Source organism: Vulpes lagopus, chromosome 17 (genome assembly GCF_018345385.1).
Source record: "Vulpes lagopus strain Blue_001 chromosome 17, ASM1834538v1, whole genome shotgun sequence".
Taxonomy (NCBI): Eukaryota; Metazoa; Chordata; class Mammalia; order Carnivora; family Canidae; genus Vulpes; species Vulpes lagopus.
The window spans coordinates 22,575,165-22,601,207 of NC_054840.1; the positions used below are offsets into that span (position 1 = coordinate 22,575,165).

A 26,043-nucleotide genomic window follows, 5' to 3' on the forward strand; every position below is an offset into this window, starting at 1 on the left:
ACGAAGTCTGGATTTTATTCTAAGGAGAAAAAAAAAAATATCAGTCAAAGAAGATAACTCTAAAATTGACTACTAAATTGGGCTCCTAAAGAAAGAGGACAGCGGCCTTGTTCACCAAACTATCTTTTGCTATCGGAGGCTGAAGAAGTCCTCAAGTCAGACAGGCCTCTAGGAAATCACCAGCAGAGAAATCCACAGCCACCGGGACCCCCGCAAATGAGCCTTTGCCAGGGGGAGGCTGCAGAACACAGCGGCCACCACTGCTGTTGAGCTTAGAATGAGAGGACAGAAAAAGACACAAATTAGAAAATGCGGAAATAAATGCACCACCGTGTGCATGTCTAGAATATTCAACAGAGTCAGCTCCTTAGTAAATTCATCAATACACCAAAATCCACGGTCTGCAGGTATAGTAGCTCTAAATAGCTGGGAATTGGAATGGAAGGGATTTTATCACAATTTAGACCAAGCTTTTTTTAGATTTTCAAATTGGCTTCATGAATCAGGTAATCACATTTGGGAGGCTATATTCTGCTCCCGGTTAGGAAAATTAGATATAATACACATCAGGGCCGGACAATTATGGCCTTTGAAGGCAAAAATCTAGCCTGTTCTCCGTTTTGGTTAATAAAGTTTTACTGGAACATAGCCAGGCCCGTTCGTTTACTACTGTCTAGTTTGCTTTTGCACTATGACAGCAGAGTTGAGTAGCTGCGAGAGACACTGTATAACCTCAACACCAAAAATATTTGCCATCCGGCCCTTTACAGGAAGTGTTTGCTGACTCCTGATAGAAGCAATCCTATTTTCTGAGCTACACAATCCAAGGATGTCTTCTCAGACCTCACTCTGCACAGAACCCCATCTGCCCCAAATCTACCCAAACTCTGCTCCCCTTGCCTCCCATCGTAAGGCATACACCTGCTTCTCCCTGTTCCTTCTCTCTGGCCTTCAGAAAGCCTGCCTTCCCTGTTCTTTCCCTTACATCTTGTCCCTTACATCTCTACACTTTCCAGAGGCTTTCTCCTGAGCCCTCTCTCCTGACTACAACTACCGCCTAGGGACAAATGACCCCTGCCTGAATCTGATCTCCCTGCCCACAATGCCCCCCCCCCACCTGACCCTTCCCCCAGAATCAAAAGCCTAACCACATAGATATCTACTCAGAGAAATCCACAAACACTTCTGATTCAGGCCCTCCCAGACAGCACCTACCCTCCTCCAAAAGCATGCTCCCCTATGATTCGAGATACCCTCCCAAGCTAGAGACTCTGGCTCCCATCTGTCCCTCAAGGTCATTTCTAGTTAAATAATTTCTGTCTCTTCTCAAATCAGACCTGTTCTTTCCACCACCACCACGATCACTGCTCCAGCAGGCCTGGCACTTCTCATCCGGAAGTGGCAATAATCCCTGAGAATAGATTACATAGCACTCCCCATAGACAAGGGGGTTCAGAGAAATGAGAAATCCCTCCAAAATGCACATGATCTCATCACTAGCTTGCTGAAAACCCTTCTAGGACTCTATGGCTTAAAGAACAAAACCCAGAGTCTTTTCTGTGACCGTCAACATCCTGTGGGGGCAGTCCCTTGCCTATCTTTCTGGCCTGGCTCCTCAGCCCCTTCACCCTACAGGGCCCCCCAACATGCTCTGCATTTTGTCCCAGGCAGCCTTTGCCTCTTGCTTTTGCCTCAACTCAGAGTGTACTTCTCCTTCCCGCGGGAGAGAAGTAAGCAAGAATATCACGGGATTGCTTTTTTTCACCTGACAAGGGATTCATCACACCAAAAACTTTATTATAAAGCTACAACTGGGGCACCTGCGTCACTCAGTGGTTTAGCATCTGCCCTCAGTTCAGGGAGTGATCCCTGGGGCCATGGGATTGAGTCCTGCATCAGGCTCCCCACAGGGAACCTGCTTCTCCCTCTGCCTCTCTCTGTGTGTCTCTTGTGAATAAATAAAATCTAAAAAGAATAATAAAATAAATAAAATAAAATAAAATATAAAAAATAAAATAAAATAAAATAAAATAAAATAAAATAAAATAAAATAAAATAAAATAAAATAAAATAAAATAAATAAAGCTACAACCCCTGCAGGCACAAGAGCAGAGCGAGTGAGCATGCAGGCCTTGGAGTCGAAGGACCCGGTTTCAAGTCCCAGTCCACTATTTATCCGTTACACAATCTCTTTGAGCCTCAATAGTCAGCTAGTAAGTTAAAAGGGAACAATAATCATCAGTTAAATGGGAACAATAATCATCCCTACATCACAGGATTACCGAGGAGGATTAGAAAGCAAAACATGCTGGGTGCACAGCAGGTGCACAATAAGCGTTACTCCGATTGGTTACAATGTTTGAGAAATATGCTTATTGTTTGAAATGAAAACTCAAACAAATCTAAGTCACCTTACATGTACATGTAACAAAAATAATTGAAAATGACTGTGCCCACCACGGTTGGCTGGTTTCAGGGGCTACTGGAGATAATAGTACATTATTACAATCCCTCTGGTAAACAATTTTGCAATGGACGAAAAAAGAGCCATAAAACTTATCTTACTTTGGTCTTCTAGCCCCATGACTGTGGATATTTTCCCTTTGGTCACTTAAGTTACCTGCACAAAAACCCTGTCAACAGTACAATTTGTAAGAGCAAACAATTCAAAACCATTCGGTACACTCAATACCCGGCAATAAGCAGAACAAATTCCAGGTATAGTGGGAAGGCCATGGGCCTGACACACTGTCTGATACTCCCAGGCCTTCAGCAAAGAGCTTTCCCCTTTGTCTTCTGAGACCCGCTCTGTGTTGTTGAAAGATCCACAAATGAATAAAAGAATGAATGAATTCCTTAAAACATTTGTTAGACTAAATGCCCAGGGGATTGCCCTAAGAAAAGGGAGGAGGCTGGAAGTCCAACATGCAATGTTTGTTACATCCCAAGAGCAAAGTCTTCCCAGGGTAATTCATACCTGAAATTATAACTGTAGTCTACAGAAAAAAAAATTATTTTACTGTGTATGTAAGTCACTTGCAAACTTTCATGGAGTGCATAAAGACTGTAGTTCCAATTCATAGAAGTATCAGGCTCTGCCTCAAACTCAGCCAGTTCCAGCCAGGCCGTCAGTGATGAGCTAACACAGAGAGGAGGATCAGTTAGCACCTGGGATATTGGAGACATTACCATTGTAGAGCAAAAGTCAGGAAGAAAGAAAGGAATTTAGTTCCATTATGGGTGAACAAAAAGCAATCACACGGAGCTTCTAGAAAACAAAACCCAGAGGAAATCAAAAAGGCAAACGCCAAAGTTGGGGTGGGGCGGATTATCCTGGCAGCCTTGATTAGTGAGTGCTGCCTGTTTGGGGAGGCACAAGATGTGACCTCATCACTTCTCTCTGCTCCAGGGAATCCAATTTGGGTCTACTTTTCTGCCTTTGAGAGCTGTGGTTTCAGACCATTTTTCCTGGCAGTCTTAAGGAGGGAATAAAAAAGGAGACATATGACCTCACCTGCTCCAGTACCTTCCAGAGCCGGACAGAAGAGCAAGGCTTCCTGTGCTTTTTGCTTCCTTTAGCCTGATTCATTTCACAATAATGGAAAACACAACTAGGGAGCCTTAAGCAAGGCCATTGCTTTGTGCTGTACACATGTTTACAAACATGGACAGACTCTCCATCTTTATGAAACTGTGAGGATTTCAGAAAGAAAGAAAGAAAAAGCAAGTTGATATATTCTGACCAGTGGCTTTTAGCCAAGTCACAGAGAACTCTCAGAAAAATCGATGGGAAGTTATGGACTTTCTCTCTGGAACAATGTACGGACTGACTTAACACACACACACACACACACACACACACACACACACACACACTTTATACACACCTAATCCACAGGTATTTTCCACACAATTTTAGGGACTCGTGAACCCCCTAAGTTTGTCCATAGCCCCCAAGTTAAGAATTCCCACTCTAATTAGTGATTTTCAAACAGAAAGGCTGAAAATTACTCAGACAGCTGAGGCCAAAAGAGGCAATTAGTCCCCGACTAGCCAGTACAAGTACAGAACTTCAGAACCTGAAGATACAGGAGAAATCAGTGCTTCTACTGTTTTCAAGTCAATTATAGGGTTGTGCTTATCACTCAGGGCAGATTTCACTTTTCCAATGGTATCGTCTGTAGAACAGCAATATTATACACAGAAATGCTGGGTGCAATCGTCTAGGCTCTGGCATGTTGGTTTTCTCTTTTTCTCTTCTCCCTTGACTATATAAGAGCTACTTCATTTTAACTTATAATGGTGATCATGTAAGTAAGACAAAAAGGAAAGAAAAATGTACCTCTTTTACTGGAATAATGTTTATGATTACAAGTGAAATAAGGCATTTTTTATCAACATAAAGGCAACCTTGGCTTATACAACCTCTTCTCGATCATGAATACTGACATCTTTACTGCACTCACTACCAATAATAAATATATTTTCCAAAGGGGGGAAAAAAACCCCAGAGAAAACAGAGAAAAGCAAAGCTGTTCCCATTGATAAGGGTGCTGGGGGCCCGGATGGATCCTCACCCTTTCGGCTGCCCCCCTGCTCCCTCTGAGTCCACGAGAAGGCCAGAGGACACCGCGGGGAGCGCAGCACTAGCTCACGGGCCAGAGTGGGGCCTTGCCAGTCCCGTCCACACACCCCGCTCCATAGGAGGAGTCTTCACACTCCAGAACCCACCTATTTCTCGGCCCAGCTGGGAGGACTTCAGGGATCCGGCTGAGGAGACAACAGCGCACCTGCCCCAAGGCCCAGCCTTGGTCCTAATGTTCTCCTTGGGTAGGAAACCCTCCCATTCAGAGGTGTTGAAGGGAAAATCTGTGGCCTCTACCATGGAGACGTTCACGTGGTCCCGGAGATGGCAGTGCAGGGCCTCCGCACTGAGCTTGACCCCCGGCCCTGGCCCCTTGTAGGACACTTTATACTTATTCATGTTCAGATAATTTCTCCAGATCTTCTGCAGCCTGGGGATGAGGTTTTTGGAAGAGCTGTCCTTGTTCCACACCTGGAAGGAGGCCTCTGACTTGGCCTTGACTGGGCCCCGGGGACTGCTGAGGGCCTGGCTGGCCCTGGGGAGGTTCTGAGTGCTGCTCAAAGTCGCAGCCTGTTTCTCCAGCCCTCTCACCACCTGGAATTCCTTGGTTTGCAACTTGAGGGAATCATAGAAGCTCCCTTTCTTCTTCTCCTTCCACACACAGATGACTGCAAACAGGAGAAAGGCCAACACGCAGCAGCTGAACTTTTTCTTCAGGTTGGTGTGAATCATAATGAAAGATGTGTTCAGGGCAGCCACTCTGTGCTGAGTAGAAAACGAGCCTAAAAAAGGTAAGAGGAGGCAAAAAAAAAAAAAAAAAAAAAAGATGTGAACAAAATCTAGTGACCGGCAGGAGGTGGGGCAATGAGCTGGGCAATGGATTCAGAATGAAGGGACTCATTTCCAGCCTGTCTACCTTCCACCAGGCTCGCAGCCTGCAGCTCCTTGGAGCCAACATTCAGCCTCAGTCTGAGCTTTGAATGTAGGCCGTGGGCCTCAGACGCTCCCTTTTTCCTCTCTAAGCCATAAACACTTTCTGTATTCTCCGACCATTCCTTCTCACACACTAGCTCCCTGACTACCTGAGCTTGGTGAGGTCAGGAACCATCTATGCATCGCTGGTCTCCTGGGGCCTTATGCTATCTGTTCAACAAAGGCACATATGCTTGGAAAACAGAAGGAAAAAAAAGGAAGAGCAGGATGACTGGTCTACCTGACAAGAATCCAAACTCCCAAAAATGCGTAGAGGCCCACCATCCTTTTAAAATTGCCAGAAAAAGGGGATCCCTGGGTGGCTCCGTGGTTCAGCGCCTGCCTTTGGCCCAGGGCGTGATCCTGGAGTCCTGGGATGGAGTCCCATGTCGGGCTCCCTGCATGGAGCCTCTTCTCCCTCTGCCTGTGTCTCTGCCTCTCTCTCTCTCTCTATGTCTATCATGAATAAATAAAATCTTTTAAAAAAAGTAAGTAAAATAAAAAATAAAATTGCCAGAAAGAGGGATGCCTGGGTGGCTCAGTGGTTGAGCATCTGCTTTTGGCTCAGGTCGTGATCCCAGAGTCCCGGGATCAAGTTCCGCATTGGGCTCCCTGCAGGGAGCCTGCTTCTCCCTCTGCCTGTGTCTCTGTCTCTGTCTCTCTCTCATGAATAAATAAAATCTTTAAAAAAAATTTTTTAAATAAAGTAAATAAATAAAATTGCAAAAAAGAGACCTCTGTCCAGAGACAGTGCCAGAGACCTGGGACGCATCTCTTTAGGGGTTGCGGTGTTGGACTCCTGCTTGAGAAGAAGACCACCAGTTAGCTTACAATGTAAACTCAGCTTCATGGAGTGCCCTGCGAGAGCACTATCAAGTGGCAAGGAAGCAGCCTCACCTCATGGTAAAGGAGAGGACATCCTGGGAAGACAGCAGGCACATAACCAATTAAAGAGATAAAAAGAGAGGTGCCTCAAGCACGTCAGGTGTTCTTTCATGTTATTTCGCCATAAACCAGGGCTCTGTCATGTACGGCTCCAGCCAGCACCACGCACATGACAGTCCAGCAGGAAGGGCATCCTCTGTGCTGTGCGGAGAGGCCCTGACCATCCCTGGCCAGGAGGGTGTCATAATCTCCGTATTTATAGATTAGAAGCCTGAGGCTCTGGGAGGTTAAGAGAAGTGCCTACCATCACAAAGCTGAGTAAATGGTAGTGATGAAGTTCAAATCCAAGTGCACTTGATTCCATAATCCATGTCCTTTTCAGCATAAACATGCACGAAACTGCTGAAAGTTCTGGCAAATGGATTTTCTTTATACAAATAGAGCCTAATGGTCCCTTTCATATCTGGGTAAAGCCCTACTTTGTTTTCCCAGAATTTATTGTGTAACTGAACGGAAGATGGAAGTACTTTGAACTCAAACAATGTCTGTATCTTTTGGAAAACATTAAGTTCTTTCCTAAATAACTGAGTCTATTTACCGTAATGAGTCTAAGTAATCACCTGTGGGGTTTTGCTAACCCACTAGGGATCCATAGTTTCTTCTCTTGGAGCCCAGTGCTAAGGATATCCAGGACAAGGGGTAGGAGTCCTAGACTAGATATTCACAAAACCAGAGTTCTCTCCCCATTATTGGTGACTTTGGGCAAGTCACTAAACCTGTCTCTACCTGGGTTTTCTGTGAGTAATCTCTCTCTCACTCAGGTGTGCTGGGAGGACCAGCAGAAATGGTGTTTAATCTAGATCATCATTGCACAGGAAGTGTTCTGAACACAGACCAGAGGGCAGCCCCTTGGCTGAGGGCCACATGGAGGCCATGTGGGACCCGGAAAGATGGCAGAGTAGAACACTGGCCATGATTCCTCAATCTGAGTTTCAGGTCCTCCTCTGGACTCTTTAATGTAAGTGACACCCAGGCTGCTTCTGGAATCCATGGGCAGTACCGGTGATACCGTGCTTCCCATCACCCCAGACCTCAAGAGCCAGTGGATCTGGGGAGAATGGGTGCTTGCCTGGAGCCGTGGAAGTCTGAGAAGTGATACAATGTACATAGAGGAAAAAAACCGCAAACATGGGATCAAGAAATGGGTTGAGGGGGGTGCTGCTTACAGGTCAGAAAACTAAGGAACTCAATTTCCTCAGACACTCGCTCAGCTGATCACATGGCTAGGGTAGCTAAGGAGCTCAAGAAGAAGGAAATGGAACTCAAGAAGAAAGAGAAGGGTGCTTTCCATATGGTAGGCACTTTAGTTGCAAGGTCTAATTTAATATTTACTGTGACACAATGGAATAGATATTCACGGCCCCCCTGGAGAAGATGAAAACACTGAGGCTTAGTAAAGCTCCAGGGCTTCTCCAAAGTCAACAGGTGGTCGGAGCCAGAACCGGAATTCCAACCCAGGTCTGTCTGACTCTAAAAGTTCACGGTCTGTGCGCTCAAAGACAGGCATCTATATTAAAAGACAGAGAAAAGTGTTGACCAAACAGGACTCAGAAATCAGGGGCTCTAAGAGGGACAAGCCAATCTGTCAGATGATCACAGGAAAACCACCTCTGCCATAGCATGTCCCAGCCCTGACCCGCCTGCATGCACCAGGTTACCCTCAGGCAGCTCCTTCACAGTAATTAGGCTTTTGAGACCCAGAATAACCCTGTCATGTAAGCAGAGCAAATCATCTTGGCTCCATTTAGAGTTGAAAAAGCTGCAGTTTTATATATCCACGTTTATTATTTATTTAATCTCCACAGTTGCATGAGTGATTTGGAAGTGGCACAGTTGAGAGCTGGGATTTAACTTTTATGTGTATAAGGAAAGTGAGACAAGAGGTAGGGAGGCAGGCCCCGATTCACTGCATAGGAACTCAGGCTCGGAAGGAGCCGGTGGTCACCTTCCTGCTAAGACTGACTCTAGAAGGTTGAGGGTCTCAGAAGAGCTCCTCCAAAATGCCAGGCATAATAGTCCTGCAACTTTGAGACAGCCCGAGGCTTCAGGGTCACGGCACCAGGACACTCATCTGAAAGCTCACCTCAGGGCTCCCTAGGTGTCCTGACACCACCCTCTCTTGGGGCTCCCAGTCCAACGGCTGGCTGGAGCTTCTGCTCATAAGACACAGAGAGCTTCAAGACCCTTGTTTCCCTCTCTAGCTGCTCTAAAGAAACACGATGGAAGCAGTTTCCTTTAGCCGAAGCTGAAGGAAAGGAGTAGTATATTTTTTTCCCCTAATTCTTTGGGAAAACACATCAAGCTTTGGATTTTCCAGATGTCTTAGCCTCTGGGCCTTTTCACTGCTGTAGTCTCTCCCTGTCCATTTGCCTGGCAACTAGACAGTGTTACCTTTCTATTTCTGACCTCCCATGAAGCCCCCTCCCACTCGTTTTTAGTGTTTAGCAATGCTCACTATTCCTGCTGACCGCCAGCTAGAGGGGAAACCCCCCTGGCTCATTCCTGAAACCCCAGTGTCCAGCACAGTACCTGAAACTGACTGGGTACTCAATAAAGGATTACTCAACTGATGGGACTATATCAATAAATCCTTAACCATCCCCACCAGGCTTCTAGAAGAATATGGTAAGAGCCCACATTGTCACCTACAGAGAACAAGCCAACACTGAACCAAGAGAAAATCTCAAAGTAAGGTTCCTGCTCTGATTTACTCATCACTACATGAGTACCAAAGGTGGGCTTGGCACAAAGTAGGTGCTCAAAAATGGTGGACTGAACCCCAGAATAACTTCAAGTCTAATACTTGCCAGTTATAGACACAGGAAAACCATCGATCCCCACCCCTCACCGAATCAGAACTAAAAAAAAAAAAAAAAAAAAAAGATGAAGAAAACAGCAAAGCCATAGTCAGACATTGAGACTCTGACTTCCGGCCACACACTCCATTGCCCCATTCTTCAATTAGGAATGTACCCCTTTGCTGCTCCCATAGCCCATGCCTTCCTTACCTGCTTTTGGCTAATCCCCCTGGGGCTGCAGGCCCTGCAGGTCCTCAGGAATCAGTGCTCTTCTCCATGGGAGGAATGTATGCTTTATTGGATCTGGAGGCCAAGGCTCATTTTTCTCTGGATGATCAAAAAACATCTGCAAAGGCCAAAATGAAAAAAAAGAAAAGAAAAGGGAAAAAACAACAAAGAGGAGGTTAGGGGCTGGTTTCCAGCAGGGTCAGGGTTAAATATTAACAAGGTGGACAGGCCCCTCAGCTAGTTTCCTGGCCTCCACTACAGCTTGATCCAGGAAGCCTGGAGAGCTCAGAAAAAGAAACACAGAGACAAGAGCCCATTATAGGTGCTGTGCTCAGAGTCGTGAGTAGCAGAGAAGGCCTAGAAATAGACTGATACTAGATAAGAACATGCTAGAAGGATAAAGCAGTCCCCACAGACCAATGTAGGAAGGAAGGATTATTCAGTCACTGGTTTGGGGATACATAAATAGTAATTTGGTGAGAGAAGATTCGGATCATCCCTAAATACACTCTAGACAGATTTTCTTTTATTTATTATCAAAGAACACTTTCTTTGAAATTTCGATCAGTATAATGCTAACTAGAAAAAAGAGATTGTAAAACTGTATATCATATTCTAATCAAATCCATGAAAATTGTTCTTTAAGGTACCTGTAAAAAGAGAAAGGACTAGAAACAGAACAAGATAAGATAACCCTGGACGGTAGAATAACGAATGGGTTTTAATGTTTTACAATTTTTTGTATATTCCAAAATTTCTAAAATGTACATGCATTACTCTTAGAGTTGGAAAAAATATTATAAAAATATAATTTGAAAATGCTAAAAACAGACTTCTATATTTGTCAGCTCTTTCTTCTGACAGAATATAGAAAAATAATAAAAGACAACTTTAATAGTCACTTGCATGAAAACTCTCACTTGTCTCCAAGAAAATGCTGTAATTAAAAGGAAATAAAGAGTCCAGCTGTGCAAAGGGTAAAGAGAGTCAAAGCTCCTCAAAATAAACAGGCACTCCACATGAATGGACAAATCACAAAACAGGAAACATAATTAACAAGCATATAAAATGATGATGAATCTTGATAGAAACCCAAAAGCGACAACTGGCATGTTAAGATGCTGGTTTATAAAAATAAAAAAATAAAAATGCTGGTTTATAGAATTTATATCAGACAGTTTTCAAAATGATTAATATCATTACTGAACAGGTTGTAATAAAATTGGTATATTCTGAGGGAGCAGTAAAAATTAGAAGGTACCAGGTCATAGAATTAAGAGCTTATGACCATCAACCAAGTTACCATACTTGTAGGAAATAAGACAACAAATGATTGAAAGAAGATCAAGACGACATATTCTGGTTTCCTTGCACATAAATGACTCCCTACCTTCCACAGTAGTGGTGAGATTTAGAAGAGGATCAGTGGGATAAATAAAGAGTTTTATAAAGCAATATGTACATGCAAGAAAAAAAGCAGTTTTCAATTACAAAGTGATTTCTAATGGTGAAAATCTAAGGCTAACAACTAAGCTTTCAGCAAAAGGGAAATAGTTAAACCAGGGTACCTCTACCTGATAGACTATACACATATATATTATGTATTAGCAATATTAATTTAAAATATATAAGGTAATATGTGATAATATATATAATTGCATGTGAATTTCTGTAGCAATAAGGGGGGAAATTCTTCATATATTAAAACAAAAAAAGTAAAACAGAGAATGTTATCTCTGCAAAAATCATTGTGATGAAAAGTTACTCATGTTCAAATAACTAGAAGAAAGGTACAAGATAATGACCTGAAAACAGCTGAGGAGCAAGCTGAGCAAGGAGTCCTCTCTCAGTTTGACTTCTTTTATTACGCTAATTATGTTACCAGAATAATTAGGCAAAACAACATGTTAGGAACAATATTGAAAATACACTTGGACCCTGTATATCAACTCCATACCCACTCCTGGGCTGATCTCAAAGCCCGTCCTAGGAGACGCAGTACGAAGAGATCAGAGGAAGTCACAGTGGCCACAAGTGGCTCCATCCCATGACCTAAGGGGAAGCCCCCACCTGGCAGGCCTGGGGTTCAGACTGGCAGGTGGGCAGGTGTGGGCACCGGGCAGGTCTGACGGGGCAAAAGTGAGAGGTGTTGGGGTGATCTTGTCAAAAACCCAGGGCTCTCATTAGTTCAAAGAACTGGCTCCTGGGTAGACTCCTGGTTGAGTCCTAGAATATCTCTGATAGCTCTACCTCTTTTCATGTCACATATGTGTCCTTCGTGGTGCGAGTCTGTAATTATGCATGCATTCATATTATTATATGATTACCATCTGGCTCCGCTACTAAAAATGTAAACTCCTTCGGTAGAAACCTTGCCAGCCTTCATTGCTACTATCTTCAATGCCTAGACGAGTGTCTGGCACATGGTAAATACTCAATCAGTATTTGTTGAACGAAGGATCACCAGCTCTTAAGAGGTCTACGCTTTCCTCAGGCATCACTGATGGAAAATATTCTTTCTTGGCACCCTCCTGAGGAACACTGCAGGTAGGCCCCCTGCCCTTTAGATGATGCCTCTAGCTTATGAATGTGGTTTGCTGCCATTCCCCTAAGCTGTGGGGCAGGTGACTTCAGTTTGAATTCAGGACACAGACAGCAGAAGAGTGCAGCTAACACAGATCTTCCTCCCCTTATCAATCACATCTGCTCAGAACAACTTCGTCTCTTAGGAGATAACAACCACTTCCTGCGCTTGATTTCTAAAAACTGACTAACTGAAACAAAGTAGAGCAATTGTTGATGTACATCTATCATACGTGATGGGAGTCTTCCAGAAATTTCACTGCTGTTCATGAGATTGCAGCTGTGGTGAACTTCAACCAGCCTCAGAAGTTCTACAGAGGCCTCAATTCTCCAGGTGAGAAATTAGAGCAATCAATGACAATAACAGTTACCACTTACTTAGCACCAGCTATGTGCTCAGCACTGACTAGGGGTTAAGGGTTAGAACTCTGGGCTGGGGGTGTTGGTGGTGTTGGTGGTGGTGGTGGTTAGAAAGATCAGGGCAAGAGTTCAAACCATCTTGCACTAGTTATATGACCTCCGGCAAGCTACTCAACCCTCAAAGACTCAGCTTCTTTATCTATAAAATGAGAATACTAATAAAAGAGCCAGATGCACCTGAGTAGCTCTGGTTGGGCGTCGGTCTTTGGCTGGGGTCGTGGTCCCAGGGTCCTGGGATCGAGTCCCACATCGGGCTCCCTGTGGGGAGCCTGCTTCTCCCTCTACCTATGTCTCTGCCTCTCTCTGTGTGTCTCATGAATAAAAAATATAAAATAAAATCTTAAAAAAATTAAAAAGCCACTCTCATAGCATTATTTAAATAAACAAGTAAGGGATTACACTCAAAGGGATTACAATAGGGCACGTGACAGAGATTATACACATTATTTCATTGACTCCTCACCAGGCCCTACCCAGTGCAAACCATTACTGTCCCAACTACAAATAGGGAAACTAAAATAAGGAAGAGGCGTAATTTTCTCAGACTAACTCACTTGTGACCCTCCAAATGTCCTACTCTTTCGTCCTTTGTCCTTGGTTGCCTCACAAGGCAAGTTCCTTCTGATGAAATGTCCTTTCCTACCCTGTTCACACGAGGCCACAGCCACTCAGCCCCATCTCCCACTCCCTTCCCACCCCCCCATACCAGCTTAGGTGCCCCTGGACCCTGAAGAGTTTCTTAACCCCACAGAGATCAAGACTCCATGGTGCCTGTTCTGGCGCTCCAGAGACTACATGACATTTATCTGGTAGCAGGTCTATCCCACCCAGACTGAGGTTCCCTTAAAGGTTTATTTCTGGCCCCTCCACTTCTAGCCAGGTCTGAGCCATAAGTGGGACGTGTTCAGTCATGTCTGAATGAAAGAATGAAGCTGGCTCCAATACCACCCTTCCCCATTTCCCATGTCCTTCGACTGCTAGACCGGCACTTGCTCAGCCACCCATCACTGCCAGTGGCTAGAATCACCTTGGCAGCATTGTCACCGCAGAAGTCCATTTTGTCTATTGGAGACACGAGTGACAGGGAATTTACACCCCCCCCGGGGGGGGGGGGCACTCAGAGTGATGTGAACAGCTCTGCCCCTTAGAAGGTCTTAAAATGAAGAGAAATCAACTCCTTGTAAGAACTAATCCAGTGGGTTCAGCTCTGCCTTTTGGAGCCACTGAGGCGTGTAGAGCCTGTGCCTGGTGCTGAGAACTTCACACAAACTTGTTTCATCCTCAGACAAACCCATGCAGGCCAGGCTGCCTGCGACCCACTTTGGTGAAGTCATTTCCCCTCCACCAGGACACTCTTCTTCGTTCCTTGAATATTTTTGCACTTGGCCCACCATAATCCTCCCCGCACTACTTCTGTCCTTCTTTTTGGGGATATAAACGTCTACCTACAGAACCATTCTAGCTCCCTGGTCTCACAGTTCTTTGAGCTCCTCTACTCCAAAGACTGTGACTTTAGCCACTCACCCCCAAGGTCATATCTCTGATCTTATCATTTTCAAAAAATGAAATAAGTATTTCAATCACCCCAATCACCACTCCTATCTTTGTAGCTTAGTCCAACTAAGCTGAGTACCAGCTGGTACTGAGTACCAGTACCGACCCTCGACTATCTTCTCTGGCTATTCCTACCACCTTCTCACTATCTCTCACTTCATTCATATTCTCACTTCCCTTTCTACCCAGCTTCAACTCCGTGGTCAGGCATTAAACTGGCCTCTCTCGTCACACAACGTTGGATAAACCCCAATTCTGGTTAAATCCAATTCTCTGTCTTCCTCCACACCTGCCGGAGTGCAGCTGCAGGGCTAAAGAAAATCACAAAGTAAAACTTAGGGATTTCACCTCAAGTTCATGATCACTAACTTCAAGTAGCACCTTCATCCTTCCTAGCAACCACATGTTACTTTTTTGGTCAATTCACCCGCCACTCTCCAAGAGAACTATCTGACTTCCTCCCCATGAAAAGTCCCCTCATCTTCCACTTCCCTTGATGAATTTGCTACTTATTCATAGAGAGAAAGGAAGCTATCAGAATAGAATTACCACAGACACAACACACCTTTGTACCACAGCTCCTCACCTTACTTGCATTTACGCCCAAATGATCTCGTGTTGCTATGGATGAATTGGTGGCACCCAACCCTTGGAATACCCAACATCTGTTCCAATAGATCCTGTATATTCTTGTCTACTTAAGGATATTCTTCTACAAAATCTCCCTTTTCTTCTGCATCATTTGTAGCCCTCTCTCAAAGATCATGCTTATCAGCACATAGACATGCTATTGCTTCTCCTATCTTAAAAAAACAAAACAAAACAAAAGTCTCTTGATTAAGGCAGCCACCACCTGACCCTGATCAGTCTTAGCATCACTAAGAGTAGGGCACCTCAACAGTATGTGCCTTCTGGTGTGAAGCAACAGGAAGCACACGGTGCCACCTCTGAAAAATTCTCACCCGAAATGTTTAGTTGGTATATACTCAAGCCTTTATATGTAATTCCAGGTTTTAGAAAACACAGGAGCAAGAAGAACAAGGTACCTGACACAAGAGAGAAGTTATCAGACAGACCCAGAAAGCAGGGCATTCTACAGAACAACTGAACAAGCTTCATCAACAGGTCAATGGGTGGGAAAAACAAATGGCTAAAAGACAAAAACATCATGCAGACTTGGCTTGAATCCTGATTTGAACAAAACACCGTTGGGGGCAAATAGGGATATTTGCATATAGATTTGCTATTATATGATATTAAGAAATCATCCTTACTTTTGTTAGGCATATAACAGTAAGTATTCCTTTATTATGATTACATAATGTGCTTATGTTTTTTTTTTAAGTCTTATTCAGGTGATATAGTTAGAGATGAAATCTCCTTTAGAACACTTCAGCCAAAAAATAGAGGAGGAAAACACCAAAAAAATGCAATGTCATATGAAAAAATGTGTTCAAATTAAGCCATGTAAGGAGTAAGAGTTATTTGCAGACTCTTTCCGAACACTATCATTTGGGAGTGGGAGAGTTTGAAAGAGCTTGAAAGGAGAATATGGGAGACAATCTTTCTGTTTTACTGAAGGAATTCGCTGAAAAAGATATTGGACTTGACAATAGTCACATATTTAGCCCTGGCACGAGTTCTAAATAACCTCCATTTCCCTGTTCCACCTGTGTAACTTCTTGACCTCATCTCACCTCCCACCTCCTACCTGCTTTCTTTTGCGGTAAAACTCCTTGAAAGAACTGTGTAGAGTCAGTGTTTCCGATTTCCCTCTTTCCATTCTCATTTGAATGCCCCCCAGCAGGCCTCCCCCATCTCCAGGAAACTGTTCTTGTCACCAAAGACCTTCATGACCACTGTGTTGCTAAGTAAATGAATGGTCAGGGCTCAGTCTTCATCGCGTTCGGCTCAGCAGCAGCATTTTCCAAAGTTGGTCATTTCCCCCTTCTGGCTTCTCTAATCTACAACTCGCTGTTCTGGTTTTTCTTCACTTTACTGATCATCTCTCAGAAGTCTCCAATGCTAGATCCTTCTCATCCTCTTCCCCCACCTCTGCACACTGAAGCACCCCTTGATTCTGTACTCAATCAACAACACTTGTCCACTGGTTGTGAGCACCTCCTGGTCTGTTTCCCCTCTACCCGGCCTGTAGTTTGCACCCAATACACATTTGCTGACCTGCACTAAGATGAATTGAGAAAGCAGGTTCTGTCGGTGAGTTTCTACGGAAAGGAACTTCTTAAGAACTTAAAAACTACAACAATTACAAAGCCAGGTGGGAATAGGGGTGAGAATAAAACATCTATACTCACTTGACCATTTCCCTATCATCTATTAACCACAAGGGGAAGCAGCACCACGCAGAGCACGGATGGTCAAACTCTGAGCACCTTGCAATTATCAAATGACTTGTTGAAATGCAGATTTCTGAATTCTTCCTCAGTCATTCTGATCCAAGCAGTCTGGGAAGGAGCTCAGAGATGGGCATTTAACAAGCACCCAAGCAACTCTGACATGAGTGGTCCCACCTGCCCACCATGCTCTGAGAAGCAGAGGGCACCATTACTCCAGTGAGATTTGCACATAAGGAAGGGCTAGTTTGAGAAAGCTTTCTCCAGATCCAGGATGAGAAGAGTACAGATAGCGAATGTAATCATTTCTTATACTAATTTGGAAGAGGAAATTTATGCCTATTGAATCTAACAGTAACTTGAAAAATAAGGCTTGTATTTTAAATGTCCTTCTTTGAATTATTCCAATAAATCCTCTTCATTGTATTTTAGAAACTACTGATGTGTGTGACAGGTTGGGGTTGGGAGGGAAACCTGATCCTTCAGGGACAGTTTGAGAGAAGCCCTGGCTTCAGAGAAAGAGTTCACGCTCTGTCATTTCAAAAGCCCAGATTCAAATCCCAACTTTTCTATCTGTCCATTGTGGGAGGATAGGCCAGTTGGTCAACTTTTACAAACCTGGTGTCTTTATCTGTAAAGGATGGCTAATAAAATTTTAAAATTTGCCCCTGCAGGGTGGTGGCAACAATTTAATGACAGACTTTAGGACTTTGTTGCAGCAAATAATTATTGAACTTTTACCATGTGCTAAAGCTCCTGTAAGTCAGTGAAGCTCATTTAATTCCTGCAGCAACGACTGCCTGAGGCAGGTACTGCTGTCACTTGCTTCCAGAGTCCCCAGAGTCCCCAGAGATGTGGGCCTGGCTGCTGACTCACTCCCAGTCCCTGGTCCCCCGAGTTTCATCAGTGGGCACTGGCACAGGTCAAAAAAGGGAATAGTTAATGTCAAAATATTTCTGACAAGTTACAATTTTGTTCAGATCACAAACACATTAAGCAACAGGAAACCAACCTGCAGTGAGTAAATCTGAGAAGAGAGTAAAAGGAAAAAGGAAGCCACAAGAGATTTCATGGGGTGTCTGAGTAGCAGTGTTTGCCAATGTTTACCTGAGGGCAAGCCCGGCCTCCGAGCTAATGGTGGGGAGAGGGATATCCTGCCCAGATCAAAGCCCTGAAGATAAAGGGGCTTTCATCCCAGCTTGCCCCAACTGTTCCAGACCCAGGTGGCAAAAAGTGTCTCTTAACAGAAATTAGATCTTTTCCCAGCCAGGCAGCCACTGATAGAGAAGAAACACCTGCATACATTTCCCTGAGGTTTCTGGAAAGCCTGAGGACAGGACTTTGTGGGGGTACTGAGTGCCCACCATGGACAGAGCAGCCCCTCTGGGGTTTCTGCCCAGAGCCAGCCACTTGGACCAGGTGGGGAGAGCTCTGAACACAGGATTTCCAGAACCACAGCAAAGGGAAATCACAGGCCATTTGCTACGGTCTTCAACCTCGTGCCTTCCCCAGTTGTATATTTGAAGAAATATGTACCTTCCCATTTGACAGGTATCGGCTGAATAAGGAACTTTGCCCCCATTGGCTCCCTCTCTGGCTGATGCCCACCACCCAGTCCCAGCCGGCGTCTTGCCCGATCTTACCACACTGTGAACCACTGCGCACTCCACTGCATCAGTCAGAGTAGAGCCAAGGAAGAAGGAGCAAAGGGCCTATAAGGAGGGGTGAATAAGCACGACATGCCTCCAGGGCAGCAGGCCCATCCCCTTTGCCTCCACACTTCAACCCACACCCAACAGAGGAGCAGAGAAAAGAAAATGGGCCTCCCTCCCCATCAGGAAGTGGGACTGTTTCACCTCCTCCCAATATTTAAAAAAGAATTTCATTTATACGATAGAAGTTTTTACACATACAAATAGGTACGGAAGTAACACAATGAGCCTGTTTTTAGAACCCAGCTCCAAAGAGTACCAACATCTTGCCAACTTTATCTTTTTTTTTTAAGATTTTATTTATTTATGCATAAGAGACACACAGAGAGAGGAAGAGACACAGGTGGAGGGAGAAGCCAGCTCCCTGAGGGGAGCCCAATGCGGAACTCAATCCCAGGACCCCAGGATCATGACCTGAGGCAAAGGCAGATGCTCAACCACTGACCCACCCAGGTGCCCTTTGCCAACTTCATCTATTTCACCTTCCCTTTTTTCCTCTGAAGTAATTTAAAGCAAATGTCAGCCCTCGGACCAGTCTCTGCCACCATCTCTTCTCCATTGGCGTTCCTTGGGAAAATTAAGCCCTAATGTCTTCCAACACCCATTTATGTCATAAATGAACTCACCTTGCTGGCATCTAGGATGGTATTAGCTATGTGCCATCCTTGGGAGATGTAGGACCAGAGCCCCTCAAATAATTTTCTAGGGAGTTTCTTTCTCTAGAATATGCCACACACACACACAGTCGGTTCTGCCAGAGAATATATGAGGATATATATATATAGAACCACAGTGCCATCGATACTCAATTTCAAATTTTCACCAGTTCTCTTAAAAGTGTCTTTTGCACTAATTCCTTAAAGAGGATCCAAATGTCATGTGTGGATAATATACCATTCTAAACTCTCTTTTAATTTATAATAGAGCCCTTATTTTCCTTTTTTAGGACTTCTGTTTGTGGGAGAAACTAAGTCCTCTGACCCATGGAATGTTCCTAGTACTGAATCTGGCAGAGGACCTCCTTATGATTTGTTTAACTTACTCCTCTCTGCTCTGTGCTTCCTGTAAATGGAGTGTTAGATTTCAAGGCTTGTTGAGATTCGATGGTCTCAATTTTGATGGTTCCCCCAAGTGTTTTATACATAGGAGGGTCTCAGTCGTGGTTGGTTAGGGGAGTTCAGGGTGAGAGACATGAGCAGAGAGGCCGGAGCTTCTCCACTCTGCAGCAGTCCCAGAGTCCATGAGGACAACACACACACGTACTTACAGATAGGTGCGCTCATTCTGCCAATGCTCATTGCCTACTGTGATCCACCTGGAGATACGGCAGTGCAGAAACCAGCCAGAAATCCCACACCCCACCCCCACCCCGGAACTTGCCTTCCAGGGAGGGGATAAGGGAAGAGTAAGACAAAATACATATGTATGTGATGCTTTGGAAATGGATAACTGCCAGGTGGAAAATTAAAGCAGGGAAGACAGGCTACAAACAGCAGGTGTATGGGGGAAGGGTGGAGCTCAGGGTCACACTGGATAGTCAGCCTCACTGAGAAGGCATTTGAGCAGAGACTGGAGGGAGGTGAAAGAGGGGTCATGCAGATTTCTGAAGGAGGAGGGTTCCAGATGGATGCAAAAGCAAAATATCTGGGCAGGGGCAGGCCTGACCTGTTTCAAGAATAGCATCAAGGCCAGGAGAAGAGCAGGTGAGGAGAAGGGTAGCAGAGGGTGAGGTTGGGAAGCTTTAGAGCCAGATCACCTTGGGCCTTAGACTGGTGTAGGATTCTCGCTTTCGCTCTAAAGAAGACCCAGCTGACTTAGGTTTGAAATGATCATTCTGGCTGCCGCACTGAGAATCAAGTGTTGTTCATGGCAGGTTGAAGGAGGTTAAAAAAAAAAAAAAAAGAAGAAGAAGGAAGACCTTTCAAAAGGCTATTGCAACAATTCAGATGAAAAGAGGCCTGTGAGCCATCTACTAAGCTTCTTCCTGGGTGCTAGCAATTTAGAGATGTTACCAAATTTAATCATTATCAGCACCTTATGGGGTGGGCTTTTAATTATCTTCTTTTATAAACAAAAAGGAAGCTCCAAGAGTTTAAGCCATTTGCTCAAGATGTCATTGCCAATGGTCAAACTAGACTATCCTAACTGCCCCCCACCGCCCAAAGTGCTCATGCTATCCAACATATGTCTGTCTACTCAGAGTCCTTCAAAGGGCTTTACCAGGTCCAATGCAGTGGCTGGTCACCATCTTTGACCTTCTGGTGACATCTCTTTACTCTGCCCTGATCACCACCTCCTTAACCCCTCGGTGTGGAAACCCCATCGTTCGTCTGTATCTTAGAACCTACATTTTCTGTGCCTAGAGACCCTGATCCCCAACTATCCCCAAAGGATACTTTAACCATAATGCCTTTGAGAAACAGTCCACTTGCCCTGACTTCCAGAAACCTTCACCACGATGGGCTCACCTTTCCTAACTTGTGCCAGCTGAGCTGCCACTTAATCCCATAATGACTCCTCTTCCTGTTTCTCATGTCAAGGATGACAGGCTGCCCCACCAAAACTGTGATCCTTCTGTCATTACAGAGTTCTGGCTGAAAGGGTGGGCTCATCCAGGGATGACATTTTCCAGCAAGTACGCACGCACACACATACACACCCTGCATCTACATGAGACCAGTAGACCATCAAAGCTGAGCAAAAATAACAAGTGTCACTTCTAGACCAAGACCACTAGGAAGTGCAGCTAGCATTATATCAACAGGGTTCTTAGTAGAAACTTCCTGAATTTCTATTTGTACCAGTCTAGGAATTTCTGCAGAATTCTCAGCGGTAGAGTCTTCCATCATCTGCACAGATCTCTCCTTATCTCAGTACTTCCCTAGCACAGGGAAATAATAGGAGCTCCCCTTAATTTAGTCAAAGCCAGAGGTTCCTAAATTCTTCGGCACCAAATACCTGTTGTATTTGTTTCCCCCTGCTACGACTGCCAGGTTCTAAAAGATGCTATCAGCCAGATTTAATTAAGAATTTGAGTTCTTATTTGTTCTCAAATGAACAGAGATACTGCTGCCAATAAGAGACTCTGATCAGCATGAGATTGTCATTGTTATCACAATCTGTTGGTAACATTCCAGCATGACACAAAGAAACTGGATAATTTCCTTGGCCCATGCAGGGCTTTTTTTGTGAATAAATGTGCTTCTGCCATCTGGTTTTTTTGAAATACTCTGAGTGTCTGGTGGGTCTCTGGAAACCCTGGGCAAGGCATTCTGGTTTGTATGGCCTGAAACTTACCCCCAATAAAAATCATAATTTTCTGATCCCAGCTGGCCTCCTGAAAACAGGTTTTACTGGTTGGCTAGATATGTAGGGTACTTAAAAAAAAAAAAAAACTACACACAACTGCCCCCAACGAGGCAGAAATAAGGCATTCTGTGCTTATCTGGAAGAATCTGGCCCCCCAAGTGCATAAAGCTCAAGGGCACAGCAATGTAAAAACCAGAATTTTATTGACAGCCAGATCAAACAGACACAGGTGCCCCACCCATCATCTCAGAGCTCAGCAGCTGAGGCGGGCAGCAGTTATATCAGAAAGATGCCCCCTCCAGGACAGCACAGCAGAGCTCCTACAGCCCAGCAGAGTAACGAGGCGGTCCAGAATTTTCGCTGAAGAACAGAGGAAGACCAAATAACAACCCAAGAGGAAAAGAGTTCGGATGAAAGATGGAAGATTAAGACTTTTCTTTTAAATCCTAATAATGAGGGCCTGACGACCTACGTTTCTCTTCAAATCCAGTTTAACTATGTCTTTAGTGAGAACAATGATGTTGTCTTAAACATAAATTTTCTCCAGAAATTCCTGGGCCAGAGATCATGCCAAGGACTGTTTGTTCTTCCCTCGCATCTTGGTTTTACCCGACTGGACGGGAGGATGCCAGGACCAGAGTTCTTAATATCGCCCAAAGGTCAGAGTCACTGACCACTCCTTATGGCCACCAAAGTGACAACTGTTTACTTCGCTCACTTAGCAAATTGACCTCTTTCCTAAGTCCAACCCAAGCCCAACTGGGCCACCATCCAAAGAGAAAAGTGAAGAGAATGTAGAGGAGAAAAGGTTCAATCAAGTCTGTTCTCGGAGGAGCATCCTACCCCTAGTCCCATAGCCATTAAGGTCAGTGTAGGTGAAAGGAACCACTTCTCTATATTACCTGGGCATTAACATCACCTAGGAACCATGGAAAAATATAGATGCCCAATACTGTCCTCAGTAGATTCTGATCTAATTGGTCTGGACCAGGGATCCCTGGGTGGCGCAGCGGTTTGGCGCCTGCCTTTGGCCCAGGGCGCGATCCTGGAGACCCGGGATCGAATCCCATGTCAGGCTCCCGGTGCATGGAGCCTGCTTCTCCCTCTGCCTATGTCTCTGCCTCTCTCTCTGTATGACTATCATAAATAAATAATAAAAAAAAAAAATTAAAAAAAAAAAAGCTTTAATTGGTCTGGACCAATCAACAATAGAGTCCTTGAAGAATGTGAACATCCACAGGAGGGTGGCCTCAGGCAGAGTGGGAGGGTCCATGCTGGCTCAGCATAGTGTGAACATGGTCAGTCAATAACGTGACCTCAAGCACGTGAAGTCCTTGCTTAGCACAGGCTCCTCCACTACCCGGGGAGTCTGTGCCTCTTCATGACCCAGAGTTCCTGAGGAGGTGGCAGGGCCTCCACCTCAGTCCAGGTCTTTGAGAATTTCAGGCCCAACTGTTGTCAATTCTGGGCTGCCCACTCCAAGGGGAGATGTGGATAATTCATGTCGGTTATAAGGTCAGGGGAGTCAGGACTACCAGAGAGAGTGCTAACTGCCCTTGCATCAAGGGGTGTCTTTCAGCTTTCTCTCTCCCCTTGGTTGTGATCCGGATTTCAGTCGCCAGCTGACAGAGGCAGAAATGGGACTAAAGACTAATCTCATGGGCGCAGGAGTGTGCTCCATTCTGGGCAGTCTCAGATGAGGGCTCGCACATAACTTCCACTCCTGGTGAATGGTCCTTCTCCCCTAGATGGCAAGGGCTGGTTTTCTGAAGTGTTCTACATTTACTTGCCTCGCCATCACCCATACACAAAGACCACTTTATATCGCACCTAGCTGGTGCTTAATGGAGCATGTTGACCAGTGGAAGGCTTAGATATTTTATTTAGGGGCCAGATCCACACATCTCAGCATTTACTAGTTAACCCTCAAGTATCCCTACTCATCATTCCCTCCTTTCATTTCAGGGATCCAAGGGCATCCCCATTACCAGCCCATCTCCACAGAGGAAGCTCCCTAGATCCCCCAGGGTGGGGTCCTCCTCCTATGAGGAGTCCCACCACACTCCTGGCCTAAGTGAATGTTCTCTAATATGCTCCTCCAGGGGCTGTGGAAGGAGTGGGGATCTTATTTTTCCCATCTGATAGGGTTCCATGTGGACAGAGTTCACCAATACCCATTCTGCTGCTTCAGCACTGCCAAACACAAAGTATACAAGTGGTACTCAATATCAGAGAGGGCCCATTGCCAGGGCTTGTAATGTGAATGTTGGGGGTGTAAGGTGGTTACTTTTTATTTATTTTATTTCTTTAAAAAATATTTTATTTATTTAGTTACGAGAGACACAGAGAGAAGGCAGAGACATAGGGAGAGGGAGAAGCAGGTGCCTCCCAGGAAGTCTGATGTGGGACTCGATCCCGGAACTCTGGGATCATGCCCTGAGCCAAAGACAGATGCTCAACCGCTGAACCACCCAGGAGTCCCGGTGGTTAATTTTTAAATAGGAAAATGATTTCAGACTTCATCAACAAACATGAAGCACCTACTGGGTGTGTATCCCTGTAGAGAGAGAGAGGGAGAGAGAAGTTACTGTGACTGCTTCTGGGGGCTTCCTACATACACACAGGAGAGTTCATTCAAATCTAAGAGCCATCCTCTGAGATTGGCATGGGTACTGCTTCCATTTCTCAGATAGAGCTTTGACTAGTAAATGGAAGTGCCCAAACTGGAATCCAGAACTGTCATGTCCAAAGGCCATGCTCTTAATCCCTGTACTCCAATGGTCATCTTGTTTGACCTGTGACTCTCTTGGCCACAGCCATGCCCACCAAACCGCAGAAGCAAATGGTTTCAGTTATAAGGGAACCAATAGTATTGAGTTCAAAGTCCAGAGCACAGTTAGGATGCTTGATATGGTGAACTGGATATTTCAGCAGCCCTGGAGGGCTTTGGCATGTTCAGAGTCAACTTTGAAATGTTGACTACTGGAGAACGACCCCAAAGGTCCTAAACCAAAAAGCAGCCTGATCTGTGCTCATGAATGAATACGAAGCATGTGCACCGAAAGCTAGTATATGGGAGAGCTCATCCCCAGGACAAAAGGGAAGAGAGGGTCTCTGTGCTCTCCATGCACCAGAACACGGTACAAATAACTCCTTGTGATCTACAGCTCCCAAAGAAATAAGACCGCTAGTCCATGTGAAGAAAAGTTTATACTCCATGATGAATTGCTGCTAACAGATTTATAAATGCCTATAGCCCTATATTCATACAATCAATAAGAGACAGAAGTTGCCTCAATTGTTCAATTATGCATGAATGCATATATGGGGAAATTGTGTGCTCTGGGAGCATGTGCATGAGGCGGGCAAGGACAGGGCACCAGAGAGAGGGTGGAGTCAGCCCAAATAGGTACACGAAGCTGAGCAGAGGGAGGGGTCATTTCAAGGGAGACTCGGACCTCAGCCTATGGCATTGTGAGTAGCCATGGAAGAGCCTGGCAATTTTCAAGCATGTAGCAGAGAGCAGATAGAAAGCTTCAGAGCAGGCGAGGGAAGTGATGAGCCAGCGGGGATAGTCCAAGGTCAGCAGCAGGAGGAGGGTGCTGCAGCTCACAACACCCTCCTCCATTCCCTGCAAGTAAGCAGCCTATAAACTAGCCACAGCAGGTACTTCTTAGCCACCTGCTATGTGCCAGGTCTGGGGCCGAACACCTACTGAATCTTCAAAATAACCTGCACTAAGGCAGAACCCAGAAACCAAGGCTCAGAGAGGCAGCGGGACATGCCCACAAGCATCCCACTGTCAGGAGGCAGAACCAGGATCTCAACTCAGATTCGACTCAGGGCACAGAGGCCAGGAAAACCTGGGTGCAACCCCCAGTGCAGACGAGATGAGGGCCTGAGATGAGGAAGATGCTCAGATGAGATCCACTTTGGGAGAGTGGTGCAAAACTTCATGGGAACCCAGTTTTGCAGTCAGATGAACCTAGCCTTGGGTCCCAGCTGCATTACTCAGCCCTGTGTGATCTTAGGCAAATGTGATAGGAACACCCTGGGTTTCAGCGTCCTCTTTGTAAATCGGAGGCAAAACAACCTACCTCGCAGGACTGCTGTAAGGGTTGGAAGTGAGGACCGTGTGGTGCTGGGCATGTGGCAAGTGCTTAGTAACTGGTGACTTATAAACCTGCACCTGGCAGGGGGAGGAAGAGGGCACAGGAGACGGGGGCCTGGCTTTGCTGCTGTGGGTCGAGGAAGTCTTCACTTGTGAGAGGAGATGAACTTTCTGGGAGTGTCATGAGTCAGTATTTGTCTTTGGCTAAATGCAGGACCTTTATATTCATCTCGACAAATCCAGTATCTGCTGCTTTCAGTGTTAACTCTTTCAAACACCTCTGCACAGTCAAGAGAAGCAGAATTTGGGACCCTCAGGAAGCCAGAGCCAAGGGAGTGGGACTAGGAAGCCCATAATTTCAGGAAAAGTCTGAAACCAGGTCCTAGCCGAGTGGTCCCTCTATCAAGACATCGGAAATAAAGCTGGTGGGTAAAGCACCTTCCCATTTCAGAGACGAAAAGAAACACTGTTT

General features: G+C 45.2%; 1 protein-coding gene across 1 annotated transcript in view; it reads right to left on the reverse strand.

Moving 5' to 3' along the window:
- Positions 1 to 26,043, reverse strand: part of ST6GAL1 (ST6 beta-galactoside alpha-2,6-sialyltransferase 1) — a 122,837-nt gene that overhangs the window by 25,434 nt on the left and 71,360 nt on the right. The window contains exons 3-4 of the mRNA XM_041731755.1: positions 9,511 to 9,646; positions 4,732 to 5,367 (exon numbers count right to left, since the gene is read on the reverse strand). Of these exons, the coding sequence (XP_041587689.1) occupies positions 4,732 to 5,317 (586 nt within the window). The 5' untranslated portion in view covers positions 5,318 to 5,367; positions 9,511 to 9,646. The remainder of the gene's footprint in view (positions 1 to 4,731; positions 5,368 to 9,510; positions 9,647 to 26,043) is intronic.